Raw genomic sequence first — 22,570 nt, 5'->3', positions numbered from 1 at the left:
TTGATTGATTGACTGACATAAAAAAGGGCCTGTCAGGTCAAACCCATAATGCAATACTTTGTTTGCAAGAGTGTTGCTGCGCACAAATGTCGGTAGATTACAAATTAAATACAAAAAAAACTCTGGTAACTCAAAGTCAAAAAAGTGTGGGCATCACTGCTATAGGGGATGCCTTACTGTGTCATAGACTCAATATGTCAGTTTGTCACCTCCCCTTGACATTCAATAGATCCTGTGATCTTTTGTGGCCAGATGAAAGATTCTTCCCCGCGGGGAAGAATCTTCAGTGAAACCCCGCTAGGAGGCTGGCCAAGCCAGGCTAGTATGTATGGGTCTAGTAGGACTATAGTAAAAAAAAAAAAAAAAAAGAAAAAAACATATTTAGCCCCCCTGTCAAAAATAGCTAAAATCGCTAAAACGAAAGAAAGAAGCAAATGAAACAATTTACGCTCATCCTTTAGTTGGTTCAGGAAACAGAGAACCACACCTGTCACGATGTATTTATGATCTTCTTCCTTCTTCTGTCTCTCTCTGTGTCTCTATGTTTTGATCTCTCTCTCTCTCTCTCTGATTTCCAACTGTCCTGGGGATTGTGATTTTTTTTGTTATATATTTCTTCTGTGTCAGCAACAATTAGAGTCGTCTGACCTAATGCTTCTTACAGTATATAACTGATTGCACTTCTGAAGGCTATACCTGACTAGATTCTCCTGTTATAAACTCGCCACCTGCAGCGCCACAACTTTCTATACACATTCTGTGTATAAACAACTCATTACAGATCTTGATGAAGTGGTTTTCTGCCTAGTGAACTGCACCGTCAAGACTACGTGCAGTGAATATTATTTTTTTTACTTTTGCCACAGCAGCCTGCAACATCTGCACGGAATATACAGTATCCATAAGTGGTGAATATCCTAGTGTCCGTTAAATAACAGCTTATAGATTGGCTACTTTCAGTGAAGAGATGGGGAAAAGTGAAGGGGCTATATACTAGTGTAGACCATTGGTTCTCAAAGTTGGTCCTTGAGGGAGTTCCAGGGTATAGTTACAGACCTTTGTGGGTCTGTAACTCTGAGAGTGTACAAGTGTGTACAAATGGATCCAGAAAATAGCAGTTCTACAAGCTTGTAGGTCTGCTATTTTTGAAATCGTGAAAATGTTGGAATATATTCTTTCAGAGGGAACGTATTTAACTCAAATCTTTGCTTCTGGAGGGGTCCCTGGAACAACATATGTTCAGATGGGGGTTGGCAGGCAATTACAATTACAATTTGTGGGGTCCTAAGAGTGAAATATTGAGAACCACTGATAAAGAAACATAGGTTTTTCAGAAAAGACATTTTCTAAATTCCGACGTCAGGCCTAAATGGGCTGCATGTGTTTTCATGACAGAAAGAAACTCAAACTGTATACAGGATCTTCCATTTTTCCATTAACCCATTCTGACCTGAGATCAGATTCATACAAGGTTTCCACGGGACACACACTGGTCTGATTAACCCATTCTGACCTGAGATCAGATTAAAAAAATGTCAGTCGTTCTTCGAATTTTTCAAAAATAGCAGACCTACAAGCTCGTATCGCGCCACTCGGTGGCGCGATATGAGCTTGTAGATCTGCTATTTTTCAATAGCTAAAGCATAACATGATGCTAACACCAAAATGGGTGCCTGGTCAGAATGGGTTAACCAAGCACCCCAACGGGCCTAACAGGTCTATTTGGTTCCATTTGTACACTCTCAGAGTAAAAATAACATTGATTTTACAATATAAATTAGGGTCCCAGAGATATAAACGTCCATGGAATTAAAATGATTCACACAGAAACACCAAGCTGGGCATAGGAGGGGCCCCTCAAAAGCATGTGAAATAAATTATGACATTATTATCTTCAGACACACAGCAAGTCATTGTTGTCATACGAAAACACAAGCATTAACGTGGGAACAAAAACAAGTCTTATCAGCCCGGCAAAGCTTGATTTGAGAGCGTGCCTGCCAGCTGACCACTGTGTGGACGCTTATCTAAGGCTCACCAACACAACACTTTGTTTCAAAGTCAAACTCCTGGCTGCAGTTCCTGGCTGCAGCTACGTACATGACTTGCCAGTTGGAGAGGTACATTAATGCAAGAACAGAGACATTGTGCAGGGAAGGTGGATTTGGTCTGCGATGAAGTGAAAATGAATGCCAGAGTAGAGCATGTGGTCTAGTTTGAACACTCATCCCGTCACAGATCATACAGTGGTTTACAGTGTAAACTGGGGCGGCGGTGGCTCAGGTGGTAGAGCAGGTTGTCCAACGATCCATGTGTTGGTGGTTCGAATCCCGGCTCCTCCTGTCTACATGTCGAAGTGTCCTTGGGCAAGACACTGAACCCTATACAGCCTCCAGTGGTTGACACCATTGGTGTGTGGATGAATGAATGGACCATTGTAAGCGCTTTGAGTAGGCACCTAGTGCATAGAAAAGTGCTATTCAAATGCAACCCATTATGTACTATATCACCATTTTGGTGATACAGTTTCATTATAAATTATTATTATTTTAGAATCAATGAATGGCATAATAATAGAAATGTTACAGCATCTTATGCCTGTGAACACAGAGTCATATTCTGTAAACCGGGTGCATTAAGTGCATTAGCTTAGGTGTTCTTATATTAATAACAAAGTGGGATATGATGAGAGATGTATGACTCATCAAAGATGTTACAGATTGTTCTGCCTTTCCTGGCCAGCGACAACCACTTCCAGGTACTGGAAATCATTTGAGGACCAAGGACTATTTGACACAAGGCTTCCCCAATTAATATACTGTCGTTTATAACAAACAGTTCAGTCAGGACAACTCACGTATAGATACAAGTTTGCTGATAAAGGAGCAGATATGTTTCTACAGTTCACCGCTACATCTATTCTATCCCTTTCAATAAAACAAAACGACTGTGTGTGTGTGTGCGTGCGTGCGTGCGTGCGTGCGTGGGTGCGTGCGTGCGTGCCGAGACGTTGGTCTGTAGTAACATATAATCCCCCAAAGGTAAAGCAGATCTGGACAGGTGGAGCTGGGAAGGTCATGCTTGAATAAAGCAGCAAATCTCCTGTGCCACACAGAGCAGCAGCGGAGAACAGCCTGACAGCCCAGCCACTACTGGGGCTGAGTAAGACATAATACATTATTGACATGGCTCTTGTGTGCCTTGCTCGTTAAGTGCATGCTATAATATTTAGTGTTCCAATCAGATTAACCACTTCACCACTTTTAATCTTCATATAATTGGTCCTCACTAATGTTCATGATAAAATCCCCCCAGCTATTCCAAAGCCCCCTGCAGGTACACTTTTAATAAACTATATTGGGAGGGGGGGGTAGATTTTGTTGAGCTAGCCAGATACGCTGGTTCACCAATTAAATATCTTTGCCAAAAATAGCAGATCTACAAGCTGCCAGAGCTTCCCACCAGGGACCTTGGGGGGGAACCAGGGGCGTTAGGGTTCAAGTAATTAAGCCAGATGGGGTTTTCTGCCATAATATAAATGCACCATGTCTCTATGTGTACGTACGCGTGTAAGTATGTCTGTAATCCACGTAACTCGAGAACCGTTCACGGCACGCCACCGACTTCAAATTTGACACACGCTTCTCCACACCCCCACAGGGAGTGCAGTGGCTGGCGTCGAGTCGGTCGGACCCACGGTAGTCCAGACCAGAATCAGCACAAAAGTCCCTGTACCGGGTTCTGGACAGGGCCCCCCATGCCCAGCAGGCTCTGGACATCTCCATATATGGAGCTGGCCTGTTCTGACATCCGGATATACTCTACATATTTGGGCAAGCCTGACAAAGAACTCCATATATGGGCATAAAAGGGACAAAGACATAAGTAGAAATGCACAGTTTCGAGCTGCCAACTTGCGCTTCGCACATAAGTTGGCCATGAATGGCCTACATGTGCGCGAGCAGAGCACGCGACTTATCTCTCACCACAACAATGAGTTCAATGGGTTACAATTATTGGTTACGTCATGCACATAATTATTATGTCCCTCAAAACCACAGTTTTTGCATAAACATACATAGTTACAATGTAACGTAACCAGTGCCTCATTTAATAATTATTATATTGTAGACCTTGCATGTCAAGAATGGTACAGAGCAGCTATGTTGGGTCTGTCAGACTGCTGTACCTCAGTTTGTGGTACAGACAGTAGGCTACATTTAATGTGGCACTGGCAGTGGAACCATTTTATCATCAGTGGAAGATTAAATTGTACTGTGTGGAGCTATCAAATGTATTCATTAGACAGGTTATGAGTTAGTGGTTTGTGTTGTACTGTTGCGTTAATGGTGTATTATTTTACGATGATGTTGATTGAGACCCCAGGAAGAGAAGCTGCTGTAACTGTACAGTAAGCTAATGGGGATCGAATGAATAAATCAAAACCATGTATGATCATATAAGAGTATAATAGAGTTAAAGCTACAGAGGCAAGAAAATAATTAATATTTCAGGATAGAAATCCAAGCTTATTGAGCATTAATAATCAATCCACAGTACTTTACTCAACAATTTCCAGATATATCGATAGATATTATATTATTTTGGTACTTACATTTTCATGTTTAAAAGACAGTTGTGCTACATGATCCCGAGGGGAAATGCAGATGGTCCCACAGCTCAAACATACAAGGTTAAAAATACAGCACAAAAAGGGGGGGCACGGGTTAAAAAAAAAGACAAATATATTATGAACAAGCATTAAAAATAATTTAAAAGGTGTCACTAGATATTGCACGTAGACCCATAAATAACTCAAAACTAAAAGCTAGAAAGCCAATAGTCCAATAGTCCAGTTCATAAGCCTAGCGGCTGGCCGTGGAGAGACTGATTGCTGTTAAAAGTGCTCTTGAATCGTTTGTTCTTAGACGTCACACAAACAGGTCCTTGAGACCACTTTTCTGCTCTGCCAAGATTTTGAGGAGAGGATGACTCACATTGTCCATTATGGCCCGCATCTTATTGTGTGTGCATCTCTCCACAACAGACTCCAGTGAGTCAGGCCTCTGCCCCAGTACTGAGCCTTATTACAAAATCACCTGGCATTTTCAATGACTGACCAAGTGTCACTAGTCAAGATCAATGCAACTATGATCATTGCTGGAAAACTAGTATAATAACAGGCCCAACGCTTCTTTAAACATTGACTTGTGGAAGTGTAAAGGACATCAGGCGAGTGTGTCCAGCTGTAGTCACTGAATAGGATATGAAGTGAACCCAGGGGAAGCTGAACATGGAATGACTAATGTATCTGCCGGCCTTCAGAATGAGAATAAAGCCACCAAATACAGTATGTCTGACACTTTCAAAGCTGACCGCTCTGTTGACTCTCGCTCAGTCACGAGTCATCATTTACAGCTTCGAGGGGCTTTGAGGGTGCGTGTACAGTAAACACAACACAAACTTTGTCCTAACACAAACATTGAAGACGAAGGTGAGGACGCAAATTCTAATTGGCCGTAATGAGATGATGTATATCATGTATGATGATAAGAGCGCCCCTCACTTCACATGGGTGTGATTTTTGAGGGGCGCTAGCCCCTCCAATATACAGCTTTTGTCCCCACAAAATGTCTGCAACACAAACATTAAATGCCATCGACAATGAAGGGAAAATGTACGTCATCTTGTCCCCACAGATCTCATAATTGCCATCGACAATGAAACGAGAAATGATGTCAAATGTCCGCCAAATATGACGTAAATTTTTGGCAACAGGCATTCTGATTGGCCAGTATGTATGAGATGATGCATGATGAAAGGATGTAAGAGCGCCCCTCACTTCACCCGGGTGTGATCTTTTAATTACAGACTAGAGTCAGTGGGCTGTATTTTGCGTGTCTTAAGTACCAGGTCTTATTCCATAACTTGAGTAAACTAAAGACCTGGAGGCGTGGTCAATGCTCTTTGGCCACTCAGAATAGCCAAATGGCATTGATCACGCCTCCAGGTCTTTAGTTTACTCAAGTTAGGGAATAAGACCTGGTACTTAAGACACGCAAAATACAGCCCAGTCTCTCTTTCTCTCTCTCTAGTGTTAATTTCTTTCCCCCTGTCCATTAGTAAACTGTAGGCACTCCCACACTACCATAAAGGACATTTAAATTCAAAATACTTATTAACTCGTGAACCACTCATTATCGTGATAGACACAGAATGTGTTACGCATTAAAATTAAAACATTGGTTGTTAAAAGACCAAAGACCAAGCCAATAAAATAATCCTGCGCTGTTGAATGAGTTCAATCTCAAATCGACAAACGTGAATGAATGTGTTTAAGAGCTACAATCTATACTGCTCCTGCAGTCTAAATGGAATAATATAACTCAAAAGAGTTCATTTTAATACGACTGACAATTATTCTCTTGTACTGCACTTAAGAGGTGGAGGAAACATCCATACTGTATATAAAGGTCCTTGCAGACTGAACATGTTTTCCGGAAAAAACTGAGGAAAAATGCTGCTAAAAATCTGAAAAAAGCAGCAGTGTGCTGCCTTTAAATGTAAAAAACTGTGTATATATATGTGTATTATATATGTAAGGACAGTATACTGTATGTATACTGTGTATAAAGACAGAAAAGGAGATGATATTTATTACAACGCAGTAGGACCCTGGGGGCTCGACACCTCATATTTCATCTTAATGTTTTCATTTTTTTTTCCATCCACAATCTCACATTTCTCTCTGTCTCACACCAGCCAGGTATAAACGTCACAGGAGAGAAACAACAATGGCAGAGCAGGTGACGCCACATTCACAGTCGGTCCGACCTTGGCCTTATCTAGGCCCTCCCGTATCGCAGCGGCAGATTAAACTGCTTAAATTAGACGTGACTCTCCTCAGATGCAAGAGAGACCTCTCTGGGGAGCGACCGGAGACGCCATGGCTTTCTCCTGGAGCTGCTGGAGCCGGTGTAGCTGCAGTGGGCCCCGTCAGGCAGGCTGCTGTGAGGCCCACTGCAGCGGATGGGTGGGCCCCACGGTGCTGCTCTGTGTCTATGGTTTCTTCTCCCTGCTGAGACCCGTTGACCCCTTCCTGACGGAGCTTCTCACGGGGCCTCTTAAGAATCTCACCACTCATCAGGTACAGTGATGGAGCTCCGTGGTCGATATGTTGAGCCACTTTGATGTGTGCTTCTTGCTTTAAGACCATATGAACCAGTAAGCGTCAATATTCTGGTTTGAACGTTCAACAAAAATGGAAGATCTATAAGCTCACTACTATGCAACAAAACGTGACACATTGTGAGTTTGTAGATCAGCAGCGATTTGGTGTCGAGCGAAAACAAGGAGTGGACCAATCCCTGGGGTTCTACAACAAAGTATATATATATATATATATATATATATAGGTTAAAAATAAATAAAATAAAAGAGTATCGTTAATCATTAAATTACAGTACATGCATGGATGGTCTATATAAGTTTATTAAAAAAATTAAGGTATTGGGTTTCTTAGTTACATTTGCATTAATTTGCCTGCAGAATGCATAAAACATGAAGTTAAATGGCCACTATATTCTAATTTACACACAGTAATTTGTCATATGAAGAGTAGATGATTATTTATGTTAAAAGTTAATATTTATGGGGCGCCCCCGGTGGATCACTGATTTAGAGCACATACCACATAAATAAGGCTATATACACTGTAGTGTGGGCCCATGTTTGATTCCTAGTTTCCAACCCTAGGCTACATACACTACTGCAATGTTACTCCTACACTCTGTCCACTGGTTCTATTGGAATAAATGAAATGCCAAAGATAAATCTAAATCAAAGGTTTCTATTGTCTCTGTTGCAAGTGTACATTATTTGAGCTATAGTATAGTTCTGCATCTTCTATTCTCTCTTTGCTGGACATTACAACCTTATAGCTCTTTATGATTTCTTCTAACCCTATATGCTCCCTCAGGCTGAGGTCGGGGTTAGGTTTAGGCCATAGGGCTGAGGGAACATATGCTGCAATCTGATTGGTGGAAACAGCCTTCTAGCCTTGCTTCAAACCAGCATCATGGAACGGCTAATCAAAACAAAGAATTCAGCTGCTCTGTTCTCCCAGAGCGCAGCATACTGCGATTTTCTTAGTTTTAAGAGTAACTGCAATATTATACTCGAGTGGGTGCTTGTTTAACGTCATTAATGCACTTCTGCGTTGCTTTCGGGCAAGTTCCTGCAGTATCGCACTCGCAGGCGTATTAATGACGCTAAACCACCCCCTTGAGTGTAATGCTTAAGTGAACATCTCCCATTTCTCCCTCAGACGTGACCAAACAAACCACACAACACAACTGTCAAAGATAAGTCAAATAGACCAACATTTAAGAGCACGTGATGGTATTGATTGGCCAGTAAGTAAACTCTTGGCGAGTCTTGGCGAGTGAGATCAATCACACATGCTTGCTGCAGATGGATGGGGAGCCTCGACTCCGCTGGCGTCTGGGGACAGACTGTGTGGACGAGGCTCTCCTAAAGTACATCTTCGGGAATGATGACAGTGTGCTTGTTGTATGTACAACATATGACAGGTGCACTCAATGTGCACCTGGCATGATGTAACAAGTGGTGGTTTACAACCACTTGTTCACCAAACAAATGATATTGTTCAACTCACACGTTCCCGTATACATGTTGATGATGGGCCGTGTGCAACTCAGTTGTAGGAGCAAAGACTAAACACTGCCCGGCACCATCCATTACAATACAATAAATCTCTGTAAAAGAATAGCGGCACTCACAACACTTTCATTCATATATATGGTATGCTGCAGAACAGACGGAACAAAGTACGTGTTTTGCCGTCAAGCCTTCATCATTGTTGTGTGCTGCGGGCAACAGAAAAGTGGTCCGGCGAAGTGGTCCTTTATTTTGTTGTGGGAATATGGTTGTGGATTTAGAAATATGTCCATATAGGGTTTGTGTGCATGTGTAGAGTCTACACACATACAGTAAAACCATATCCCCAAGTAGTATTTGTGCTGTGCTTATACATGTTTGTTATGCACCAAATAACACGCCATTGTCTTGGCTACTGTTAAATGCTTGCATTTCCTCTCGGGGATCAATAAAGTGGAATCTAATCTAATCATTAAATGGGTCTACTCTACAGTATATTATATTTCTTACATTATTGCCCACAAACCGCCCCGTCCATATTTCTGTCCCACGCAGGTCACAACAGAGGTTTTCCCCATATGGACCTACTCTAATGTCATCATGCTGATTCCAGTGTTCCTGGTGACGGACGTCCTCAGGTACAAGCCCGTCATCGTCCTCCAGGCGCTCTGTTACATGGTAGCGTTTCTCCTGCTGCTGTTTGGCTCGGGGGTCCGCACGGCTCAGTGTGCCATCTTCATCTACAGCACCGGCTCGGCGGCCGACATGGGCTACTTCTCGTACATCTATAGCGTGATTCCCCCCCGGCACTACCAGAGAGCCACCAGCTACGTCAGAGGGGCCACGCTGTTCGGGTACGCAGCGGGCGCCATGCTGGGTCAAATGCTGGTGTCCTGGGGCGGGGTGTCCCTCTCCTGCCTGACCGTCGTCACTCTCGTCTCCCTCTGCGCGGCGTTGCTGACCTCCTTCTTCCTGCCCATGCCGGCGATGCGCTTGCGGCATCACGGAAGTGCAGTTGAGGAAACTGGGAGCAGAGGCGGCTCCTCGTCGCGGGGCCACGACTCGTTCGACTGGACGGGGAAGTGTCGGTCGACGGTCCGGTATGTCGGGAGGGTTCTGGAGAGGCTGCTGTGGGACTGTAGAGACTGCTACTCCACCGCCGCCATGGTGTTCTTCTGCATGTGGCAGGCTGCGGGGAGGTGTGGCTTCTACCAGGTCACCAACTACGTCCAGGTCCTCTGGGAGTACATGCAGCCTCACGGGAACTTCACGGCCTACAATGGAGGCGTGGACGCCATCGCAACGCTCTCAGGTATAAAAACCTGCATGGCCACAAGTTTACTGTGCTGGTTATTTCAGAATGCACTCTCTTTTACTGATGGTTTCCATTCTGTGATTTATTTTCTTTCTATTTTTGAGGCGCTAGCCCCTCCTATATACAGCTTTTGTCCCCACAAAATGTCTGCAACACAAACATTAAATGCCATGCCATTGACAATGAAAGGAAAATTTTACGTCATCTTGTCCCCACACGTCTCATATTTATCATCGACAATGAAAGGAGAAATTAGGTCAAATATGACGTAAAATGTCTGCAACACAAACATGGACAATTATGGATTGTATTGCAGATACATTCATCTGTGTGTTTGAAGGAGATCAGAGAAGGAGATCAGAGCTGCACGGTATTGCAGACGCTGTACTGCACTGTTGCACTGTTCGTTCCTACTCTCACCTATGGTCATGGAATGTGGGCCATGACCGAAAGAATAAGGTTGCGAATACAAGCGGCCAAAATGAGTTTTCTCCGACGGGTGGCTGGCATCTCCCTTAGAGATGGGGTGAGAAGTTCAGTCACGTGGGAGAGACTCGGAGTAGAACCGCTGCTCCTTCGGCTGGAAAGGAGCCAGCTTAGGTGGTTCGGGCATCTGGTTAGGATGCCTCTCGGGCGTCTCCCTAGGGAGGTCCTCGAGGCACGTCCCACTGGGAGGAGACCCCGGGGCAGACCAAGGTGCAGATGGAGGGATTACAACGTCTCACTGGCCTTGGAACGTCTCAGGATCCCCCAGGAGGAAGTCACTGATGTTGCTCTGGAGAGGGAAGTCTGGAGCTCTGTGTGTGTGTGTGTGTGTGTGTGTGTGTGTGTGTGTGTGTGTGTGTGTGTGTGTGTGTGTGTGTGTGTGTGTGTGTGTGTGTATATTTTTTTTTTCTTTTTTTACCTTGATTTTGTTTTGGTGTTGTTTGGTAATAACACACCAAGGTACACACCAAGGAATAACTCATGATGCATGTCCTCTTACAGTATATAGTCATCATTCCATATAGTCTCATGGTTTTACATGGTTGCAAGGTTGTCCAAAAGAAATGATTGGAAAATCCTCTGTCATAAACGGCAGAGAAACAATACCGCTACGGCCTGTCACCCTTCCAGAATCAACACTAGCTAGAAATTGGAGAATGTTATGGGTGCTTCACACCTCGTGTTAAAAACACCCCATTCTACTATCAGTATTTCACAAGCCCCAATGCACAGAAGACAATAAGAACAGCATTAATTAGACTGTCTAATTGCCTCCCCTCGTTCCCAGATGGTTATAGCCAGCTGCTGCCATCTAGCCAGTGCACTTTTATTGATTGTAGTGCAGATACATTCCTGTATTCCCCCGGAAACCAAAGGCAATTACTTTGTGTAAATCACATCCAGCTGTATGTCTTTCACTTGTAAATGCTTCCGCCAGACATCCAATCAAGCTGCATAGGGCCCCACGTCTCTGATATTTCCCCCAAGAATGGTGTTGTGTCCTTCTGTACGCCTGACTCACAAAGCACCCCTGGGGGACTATACCAGTTTGGAATAGAAGCTGGAAAAAATATGAATATAGATAACCAAATTGATTTAGTGTGGGGAGCTACGGCATAATTTACTATTTTAATCCTCTGCATTTAGAAACTTTGGTCCCAGAGGTTCAAAACCACGAGTCACAAGTAGTTCATTCAGTGTTCAGATGAAACAAAATGCACATTTGCAAGATAAATATGTTATACTGCTAGGGTACGTGTGAATTCCATGTCCATGCATCCATCCATCTTCAACTGCTTATCCATAGTCGGGTTGCAGGGGCAACAGCTCCACCAGAGAGCTTCATACTTCCCTCTCCAGAGCAACATTAGTAACTTCCTCCTGGGGCATACCGAGGCATTCCAATGCCATGCAGTGTGTAATCCCTCCATCTGGTCCTTGGTCTGGCCCAGGGTCTCCTCCCAGTGGGACGTGCACCGAGGACCTCCCTATTTGTAAATAATTCTCATTCCCATGTGAAACCCGGCAAGGAGTGCTGTCATCCAAACTGACAAGTTTGTCTAGGTTTTTAATTCCACAAATTTGGTTTTAATTATGCCATTCTTCAGAAAGAAAGAAGTACGCAAAACACTGAAAGAAATAACACAGAGACTCTATGGCTATGGCTCTCACAAAACACATTACGGAAGAATGTAACTATTTGCATTCCGTTGAGCATTACATTATACAAATGAAAACCGCCATTGATCCAAAGCTATAAACCCATTCACCTGGCTTTGCCCCAATACGACTGCAGTTGACTCCTTTCTAAAACAGGCTAATGGTATCTCCTACCATTCGTTTCTGTCCTGCTAATCAGACACAGGGGAAAGGATTAAATATACTCCATGTAATGGTGTTCATCATCATACTGTGATGGATAAGAATTGATCGGGAATGTATGAAAAAAATAAGAAAACCATCTAGGATTGAAGCAATTAAAGTCACTGTTGTTTCAAGTAGATAAACAGCTGTGTGTGAAGGTCCCTGTGGTTGTCGTATACACACATTCACAGAGGGGTGCCCTGGGCACGGCCATTACTGAGGTGTACCTTTATCTGATTAGCTGCACCTGGCCTACAGGGCACTGCTCCAGCATGCTCTGTGGGTTCGTCTATAGCATGGGTTCCCAAAGTAGGGGTACTTGAGGTAGTTCCAGGGAGTACCTAGCTCAATTAGAGATAGTTAGGAACCAAATGGACCCTTATGGGTCTGTAACTCAGAGAGTGTACAACATTTGTACACTCTCAGAGTTAAATTAACAGTGGTTTTACTATATAAATTGGGGTACCAGAGATAGAAATAGCCATTAAATCGGGGGTCCGTAGCACAATGCGTGTGAAACTGGGCGTCCGTGAAATTATGTTTCGGGAATCACTACTAGAGACGTACAAATCGGGGTCATTGACATGGCATATATGTTTTCAAATGGGGGTCCGTGGCCTAATACATATTTGGGGGTCCTTGACACGAAAAACTTTGGGAACCACTGGTCTATAGACACAAGTTTCTTCTTTTATCCAACCCATATGCCAAGCACTAATATTATTTCAGACAGAGTTAGTGTTGAAGTGTCCTTGAGCAAGATGTGTGCAGGTTGGTGCCTTGCATGGTTTACTCTGCCACTAGTGTATGAATGCGTGTGTGTGTGTGTGTGTGTGTGTGTGTGTGTGTGTGTGTGTGTGTGTGTGTGTGTGTGTGTGTGTGTGTGTGTGTGTGTGTGTGTGTGTGTGTGTGTGTGTGTGTGTGTGTGTGTGTGAGAGAGAGAATGGGTGAATGTAATCTATGCAAAGTGCTATGCAAAGTGCTTTGGATAAAGGTGCTATATACTGTAAATGCACCATTTACCATTTACCAATCTATTCCGAAGAAAACCTGGTGCAAGTCAGCCACTGTATACTGTCCTGGCTGTATAAAGACATCAATGAAGCATCGTTTACTCTAAATCAAGTCTAAGTCTGTTTGGGATTTCAATAATTGGTCTCGTCTGCAGTACAGTCCGTCAGTGCTCTCATCATCATCACACAATTATGAATAAAATAAGGCATAATGGAAACACAAATCACACTCGTGTGAAGTGAGGGGCGCCTGGTAATGTTTGTGCTGTAAACAAACATGGACAACAATGTGTGCCACGGACACATTTTGGCCATGTAGGGACATGTTGATGACCCCTGATCATGAATAACTTTATTGTACATTATGACAGTCAGAGATGTCAGTAGCCAATTTCGTTAACAGGAGGTCAAAAGCCAGGACTTTTGTTTAAAACGTCATACACACTGCTAAACTAACCGCTAAGTTTTCTTTGGAAAACATTTTCTCTTTTCAGTGACAGTGCGATTAGTCACAGATGAAACCACAATGTAATGCTAATCTACAACATGTCATTCAACACGTGTTTTCAGTTGAAAATCTGTTATTCTCATTGAGCAACATGCGTCGTCATCTGATGAAGAATAAATTAGGATTAAATATCTCACATTTAGTTCACAGATTCTCTCCGCACTGATATAAGGACAAACCGAGGAAGAGAGGGGTTTTTTTATGTCAATCAAGCTCCTACTACGCCACCCTATGGCCAAAATGTGCATACTTTCTTTTCCCAAAGGTTGATATTATCTGCAGTATAGATTTGAGTCTGAATTACGCAGCATTGTTGATATTTACTAATACCCAGGGGGGTGACACAGCCTATATTATGAATGAATGAATGAATGAGTTTATTTCGAACATTATTTGAAGTCAGATACTTTTTTTTTTTTTTAAACACTGAAACAAAAGAGAAAATACTCTTAACAATGTCCGAAAAGGAGTAGGGTGAAGTGTAAAACTTATTAGGCCCCTACCCCCCTGGGTTTTTACCCTTATAACTTAATAGTATTTATACATTTTTAACAACTCGGTTTATCGTTGCTTAAAGGAAGACATGAAAATAGAACAAAAAAATATATATATATATATATATATATATATATATATATATATAAACAATCTCGGACATAACAGAAATGAATTCGATACAACTGGTAAAACCAGTACTTTAACTAAATAAATAAAAATACAACATTTATATTCAATGCCGCCCCTCCTCGTCTAGATACCGCCTAAATATAATCATTTTGTATGACCTCTTAAAGTGGTTAATGTTAGGGCTGAGTTGCACCTCCTTACTTAATTATAAGCTGTGTCATCCCCCTGGGCCTGGGAAGGAATCTTCATTCTCAAAATGTGGGTGACAATTTAAGAGCATTAATGAAAGCTATTTGGCCACTTCTGCCTAGTGTTACTTGCCATAAAGCAACACACACACACACACACACACATCCTGAGTTATTATGTGCACCAGAAATAGCTGATCTACAAGCTCACAATGCACTGCAGAACACACGAACAAGTATGAATCACATGATGCACAGTACATGTACTGTACATAATGTGTAGAATTTAAATTAATCACACTTATTTTGACCAAGATTTAATAGTAACACACTCTCAAAGATCTAGTGTACAGGCCTACAGTATTTATGACAAACAGAATGTCAGATGTCATTACACCCATCAGGAATATACGTGCTGTTGCCTGACAGAACTAACTAACTAAACTAATTATGTGAACGAGGGCACAAAAATGTCAGCTATAACGTACATTTTCTTACAGGAGCGGGAGCCTCCATCGCTGTAGGACACGTGCCTGTGAACTGGTCTGTGTGGGGGGAGCTGATCCTGGGGGGTTTCACAGCCCTGATCGCAGGGTCTCTCTTCCTGATGGATCTGACCAATAACATCTGGCTCTGCTACGGCTGCTACGTCGTCTTCAAAGCCCTTTACATGCAACTCATTACCATATGCACGTAAGGACACGAGCTTTCGTTTTGCTCCTTTTTGCATTATTTAGATGGAGAAGTGTACGGAGGGGCAGAGAGAGGGGAGTCAGGTGAGGTATGGCGAGCGTAGGGTTCAAATTCGGGTCCTTGTTAAGGCTCATACATACTCCAGCTTTTGGTGATAGGTTACCTAAAACGGTGCTAACCTATCACCAAAAACTGGAGTATGTATGAGCCTTTACTCACAGGGAGCATGTGGTCAGTGCACCGACTCCTTACAGCCTGATTTTTGAGTGGTGCAAGCACTCCAAGGAACAGCATGTCCATGTCTGTATGTCCCTATGTTTTGGGTACCAACAGGGGGCGCTGTTGCACCACTCACTTCAGTATAACGTATACTGGCCGTTCATTATTGATTTAAAGATGTATGAAAGTACTTTACGAGAGCATTTTGTTATATTTGAACACCATGTAAACCGCAGCAACATTACACACATTACTAGAAGTTGAAAATGACATATAGAGAGGATAATGAGACAGCTTACTTAATGATCATTTACGGTGCGGTGTAAAATGTGCTAATCAGTCTGTGTAAAAAACAAACAAAAAAACAAACATATTAAATAATTCATTGATGTACCCATTGCCAACAGATAATCCTTACTTTGCTATAAATCTGTCTTTGGGCTGGTTTCAAAGAGATGGCATAAGCCTATTCCATCTTACTTCAAATGGCTAGTGTAGGATGAGACTTAATCCGTGTCCTTGAAAACCGCCCTTTGTATTGCAGTTTTCAGATAGCCAAGAAGCTTAGCAGGGAGCGCTATGCGTTGGTGTTTGGTGTCAACAGCTTTGTGGGCACTGTCCTCCAGACCGTCCTCACTGCCATCGTCATCAACACCAAGTCACTGCAACTCACCATTATCTCACAGGTAAAGCTTCTGCGTGCGTGTGAGCGCGTGCGTGCGTGTGTAGTTAAAAACCGAGATGAAACTAGTATAGAAACCAATTATAATTAAAAACCATTACAAGGCGCTGGTGTCCCCGCAGGGTGCTGAAAAAGGTGATGCTCTTCTCACATCCCAGCCCATGCAGCAGGTGTAGGGCTTTGATGACGTATTTATTGGTGTTGTGTATTTTCTGAAATAACCGTTTATACGTTCTGGGGATTGGACATTGGGATGGAGTTGGGAGATAGAAGGAGCATTATATAGATATAGAATGATGGATGGATTAGTGACAGAAAGAAAGGTCTACAAATCAAATCATCTCTTTTCACTTCAGTTCTTCATCTATGCCTCCTACTTTGCTGCCATTGCCCTGGTGTTCCTGGTGAGAGGAATCTACACTGTGCTGCTCAGTGTTAAACATACGCCCGCAGACAGCCAGGCACAGACACCTGCTACTCAACTCCCGGTCCCAGAGGGCACACGTCTGTGAGGACTGATTACACCAGCGGTTCCCTTTCCCCCCACATGTTCTAGGATCTACATACCCTTTTGGAAAAACAATGTAACTTTGAATTCATTTAGTTAATAATACTTTTCATTTAGTTGCACTGCATGCATACTACTGTACAATATTATAATCCTTTTCTGTTTGAAAATGTAAGACATCAAAAGCTTCTCTCCCCATTGTTTGAAGATGGGGTGCCATAGTTTTGTACTTTTTCTGTTTTGTATGTGTCCAGCTGGGCTTTAACATTGAGCGCTCGATTGCAATTCCGCAATTTGCCAACCAAAATGCCGAACCTGCAGCTCTCACTGAGTCTAACAACACCACTCACTGTTCTGCAACCGTGCGTCCATGACAAATAAACCACGGTTTCATGGACTAAGGAGACATAAAGCGGTCATTATTGTTGAAATATAAAAACTGAGAAACTTGGCTGGTCAGCAAATCCAACTAAACAATCAGCAGAGAATATTTATCAGCAATCCTGAAAAGCAACATTTTTTATTCATTTCAAATGCCTTTAATTAAAAAAGACAATAACCTTGTAATACTAGTCATTAAGCTGCCAATATAGACTGTAGTAATTCAATCTGGTCATGTTTGCATGTTTGGAAACAGCTGAAATCAATATTATATCAGTATTCTGATAGCGCGTTAAGATAAAAAATAAAAAAATAAAAAATAAAAAAAAGGTGGGGGCCACATGCAGTTTTTTAAAGTCCATAAATAAAAGAATTAAAAGGTATTGAAAATAGCAGATCTACAATTTCACAATGTGGTGCGAAGCGAGACGTTGGGAGCTTGTAGATCTGCCATTTCCACTATAGAGCAAATGTCTTATCTCTCTTGAGCTAAAACGTTTTGGAACCACTGTCATAGTGGACCACAATGGAAACAACAAGCTTTGGCTTTTTCTTGTGTTTACATCCACTTTGGTGCTGTTGTTTATTGGTGACACTGTTTTTTTAATTGCTTGTCAATAAAGTATTATATTCTTACTTATTTACTTCAATTGCGCTACATTTCAAATGCACAAATAAAGCTTTAGAATAGATAGTTAGTTAGTTATGGGGATTTGTTACTTTCAACATCACCAAGGTTCAATGTTCAACTTCATTGTCAAAAACACAAATCCTGCAAACGTCTGACATCACCAACAGCACGACAGCAGAAGCAGCAACTCTAAATGTTTCATCTATGTGAAACATTTATTCCACAGAGGTGATTCTACAAGACTATTATTTTTTATACACCACAATTTACTGATAATTAACAGTGTGGCAGGTGGGGTTGTGTATAGGAGAGCATTTACAGAATGCAGACACTAGAGGACACTAGAACACTGTCAAACAATCCTACAATCTTCAGAATGAACTACAGACCCAAGATCATCATCATTCATCACACATATCAACTTCAAAATGCATATCTTAAGGAGACATGGGTAAACCTTTGTAGTGTATGCAGCACGCGCACACGAACACACACACACACACACACACACACACACACACACACACACACACACACACACACACAGGCTACATAAATATGTCTGTTTTAATTCAATACACTGTTGAAGGGGGGTTTCACATTTTTTGTTTTAAAAAGGTTGCTTTGTTCCACTGGGAAAGTATACGGTTCCTAATTTCCTACACATAAAAAAGCACTCTTGGGCAGTCCTAATGGTCTTCTTTTACTTACATTTTAAATACTTCCTTTAATGTTGTACGTTTGCTTGATTTTATTGATGATTTCCTTTCCATTATATTCATTTTCTTACATATCTGTAATGATGAATAATTTAATTTGAAATAGTCTTCTTGCTCCATATCATGGATTGTGATACTGCCGTAAACATTTTTGAGTGGTGCAACCACTCCAAGGAACCTATGTGACTATGTCCCGATGTTTATGAGTACCAATCGGGGGTGCTGTTGCACCACTCGCTTCAGACAGGTCTGATTTTTATATATGTTGTACACATCACACTCACTGCATGCTTACAAAAAAGGCATCTTCAGAGAAAAATACTATTCTACTACTAGACTATTCCTTAGAAAATCAGATGAGCACTGTGATTCTCAGCAGGTCGTTGCACGTCCTATAAAGTCAGTGGGTATGAACTCAATACCCACCAACCGCCCTTATAGAGGGAGAAAATACCTAATGATGTAGGGAATTAATTCTGCTTTTGATGCTAAAGTGACGCATAGTATGTGTAATCACGCCTGACCTATAATTGCCAATTATAATAACAAATTCATCATTATTCTAGGCTGGACTCGAGAGCATTATAGAAGCTATTAACTGTAGTGAGTTGGCAGGTGTGCTGTTGATGTTACTGTACGTGTCATGGTAATTGTTTTGATGATGGATCCATTAATTGCACTGCATGTCTGTTAATATTGTCAATAAGGAAGTTCAAGTACATGTGGTGGGTGGCTGGGTGCATAGTGCATAATGTATGCAGTGCATGTCAGGAGAAGAAGTGTTATAACTCAAGTTTAAGGAAGGATGCATGGAAATACAGTAGGTTAGTAGGCAATAATAATAGTACCTGGAATTTATATAGCGCTTTTCAACTCTTTATATATTGTTTGTGGGCGGCTAGAGGGTCAAGGCCTCGACATAGTCCGTTTTGTTCCTTGCATGGGGGAGTCAAACGGACACAAAAAGCGCAAGCTTATTTTATACATCCGTCTATAATCACTTTAATGTGCAAGCATCTACTCGTCCACTAGATGGCAGCTGTGACACCCCCTGGCCCCTGCAGTTGGTCTATTTTACTACATGCCATGTGTCAAATATGTTTAGATTGTAAACTGTACTGACGTCACGTGCCACTTTATTTTTTGTTATGAATTGAGATGTAGTTATAACTGTATATAATGAGTTTTACACTATATCATCATAATTGAAGTAGGCTGCCTGTGCTGGCCGATCCACAAGCTCACACCACGACGCTTGCAAGCTTGAAACTTGTTTATTCTAAGTTTTGCGTCTTTTGCTAGTGATGTAATTAATTAATCATTGCGTCCACACGGTCAAATTGTCACGAAATGGAAGCATAGGATTAGGAGGACTCTCTCCGCTGTAATTCCACAGAGTTCTCGTCTGAAAAGCAGGGCTGGACTCGGTCAAAGATTTGGCCCAACTATAACTAAAAATACATTCCAATCCGTCGGCTTGAGATCGGATCCCAACCCGACGGAACGAGACAGATCACGTAACTGACGTGACGCAAGGGGAGACATTTCATCTCACCCTCCGTTGCATATGTATTCTTGCGTCGATTACGTTAGACTCTGCAAGGCATAACACAGAGTTGTGTTATGCAGGGAACAAAATAGTAAACATAACCAATACCATGGAAAATTGTGGGGTAAAGATCACGTGTTAGTGATTCAAAACTATCCATAATGCTGTGCAAAATGTCAAAAACTAACACTGGTAATTAAACAAATGCACCTGAATTGTTGCTTAACAATTGTTGTACTAAGTCTCTCGATTATGACCTTTCAAGATGTTTGACCTTCATGAGCCAAAACGTAATCACATCCTCAAGGCAGGCCACTGATCATTCCCAACAAGTTTCATGAATATCGGTCAATCAAGTAGTTTTGCGTTTGCAAACAGTCAGACCTTGACCTTTGAGAAACTAAAGCTAATCATCTCTTCAGGGCAGCCTACTGATCATTCCGAGTTCGAGTTTGTGCCAAAAACAAAACACATGAGAGTAGTAATAAACAGCAGAAATAAAGCCTAATTTCACAAGCTTTTTTGGCTATTTCCAGCAATTGGCACCTGTGCACATCAAAGTAAAAAGTGGCCCTCGGGACACAGGTCTCCACCAAGTCTAGTGGCATTTCTTCCTCAGAATAGGCCAGTTATAGCGCCACCATGAGACCGATAGCCACCCTGTCACAGATCACAACCGTCGTCAACCATCACAGCAGATCCACATCAGTCTTCAATTCCATTTCCTAATGAACTGAGGGCTGTTACAGTATGTCAAAGCATAGAAAGGAAATACCAAACTCACACACAGGATAATTCAAGTAACCAAGAGCCACATACACGTACAGTATAGTGTTCCTTGTAACCACCGATCGATGATCAGCAGCCATCAGGTCTGCGAAAAAGGTAGTCCCGATCGGCCCCAAAAAACCAACATACATAGCCATATAGCCATATAGTCACTGAACAACATGTTGGGCCATAAATACACACACAGTCACAGCATGTGTGAGAAGCAGCAGCAGCAAATATAATAAGAAATGTTCCTACCTTGAGCGCAGTATTGGGCTGCGGTGAAGTCCAGGGGGCTGCGGTGAAGTCCAGGGGGCTGCGGTGAAGTCCAGGGGGCTGCGGTGAAGTCCAGGGGGCTGCGGTGAAGTCCAGGGGGCTGCGGTGAAGTCCAGGGGGCTGCGGTGAAGTCCAAGGCTTTGAGCGTGGTGAAGTCCAGGGCTTTGAGCGCAGTATTGGGCTGCGGTGAAGTCCAGGGCTTGCGTTGAGAATGATAGTACCTGCAGCTCTTGTACAGTACCCGCCGTCTAAATGGCTCCTAGGGTCTGGAGTAGGTTGGGAGGAACACCATAAGCTGAGAAAGAAAGAAAGAAAGAAAGAAAGAAAGAAAGAAAGAAAGAAAGAAAGAAAGAAAGGATCATCAGGTATTATTATAATAATAATAAGAAAGAAGATTATTTTTTGTGTATTTTTTTAGTATGGCACGAATGATTATTTTGAGTGCTGTTGTGAGGTGGTAAGGCCACGGTGAGAGGCGTGCAGAAAATAGGAGAGCTGCAAACTCAACACGCTGTGTACTATATACGGTAATATAAATGAGGCTGACTAAGTTTGCAAATACCGGCCCATAATAATAAACTTTATTTACAAAGCGCTTTTCAAAACCGAGTTACAAAGTGCTTTCCAGTGGCATATAAAAAGGCAATACATCAGTTAAGAGGCACTTACTGGAATAAAACAATAGAAATAAAGCGTTACACAGAAGAAATAAATAAACAATACAATACAATAATTCCACATAATGAAGACAATACAATAAATCTAGGGGAAAGCCTGTGTGAATACTAGGTGGGTTTAAAAAGAGCCACTGAGGTTGCTGTATGGCTGCGAACGCCCGGTCACCCATGGTGACTAGTTTGGTTTTCATGAGAGTCAGGAGACCCCTACCCACCGATCTGAGGGTACGTGGGGGGTTGTACGGAATAATACTTATAATTATTGGCATTATATGGGTGGAGCCAGTGACAGATTGCACAATGTTAAAAGATTCATACAGTTTGATAAAATCGGTTACAACCACTGATGTGGAGGGACAGCAAAATAAGCACCCTGTCATACTCTGGCATAATAAGAGTTAATGGAAAGCATTTCATACAGTTAAAAAGATCTATCCCTTTAAAGTTCTTCTCTGTGAAACAACATTATAATGGTCAGCAACACACTTGACTGTTTTTGACACTTTGACAATCTTTCAGGATTTCTAAAACAAAATGTACAATCCAGAATTAGAAGAGGCCCAGTCCAGGGGCAAAGACCTTGCTTTTTAGCTGACTCTCTTCAAGTGGCCATCCAGACATAGAGAGAGAACACTGACTCCTACATATATATGCTACTCATAGATGGAGTTGTACACTCTTTTTACTGTGACAGGAAGTTTGCCTGCATCCTTCAATTTCAGAACAACACACTCTTTTTCAGTCCTTTAGGGTACTGGATTGTGAACACAAAATATATGCACAGT

At 42.2% G+C, this 22,570-nt stretch overlaps 1 protein-coding gene across 1 annotated transcript; it reads left to right on the top strand.

The window, feature by feature from the left end:
* Nucleotides 1-6,946: 6,946 nt before the first annotated feature.
* On the top strand, nt 6,947-16,785 carry LOC308320222 (thiamine transporter 2-like; the record flags this gene model as incomplete). Its single annotated transcript, XM_080770540.1, has 5 exons — nt 6,947-7,147; nt 9,235-9,991; nt 15,180-15,372; nt 16,136-16,277; nt 16,630-16,785. The coding sequence occupies 5 exons, from the start codon at nt 6,947-6,949 to the stop codon at nt 16,783-16,785; spliced, it is 1,449 nt and encodes a 482-aa protein (XP_080626666.1).
* Between the last annotated feature and the right edge of the window lie 5,785 nt (nt 16,786-22,570).

This window comes from Protomyctophum bolini, assembly GCF_963924005.1.
Source record: "Protomyctophum bolini genome assembly, chromosome: 8".
Taxonomy (NCBI): Eukaryota; Metazoa; Chordata; class Actinopteri; order Myctophiformes; family Myctophidae; genus Protomyctophum; species Protomyctophum bolini.
This window is presented reverse-complemented; position numbering and strand designations above follow the sequence as displayed.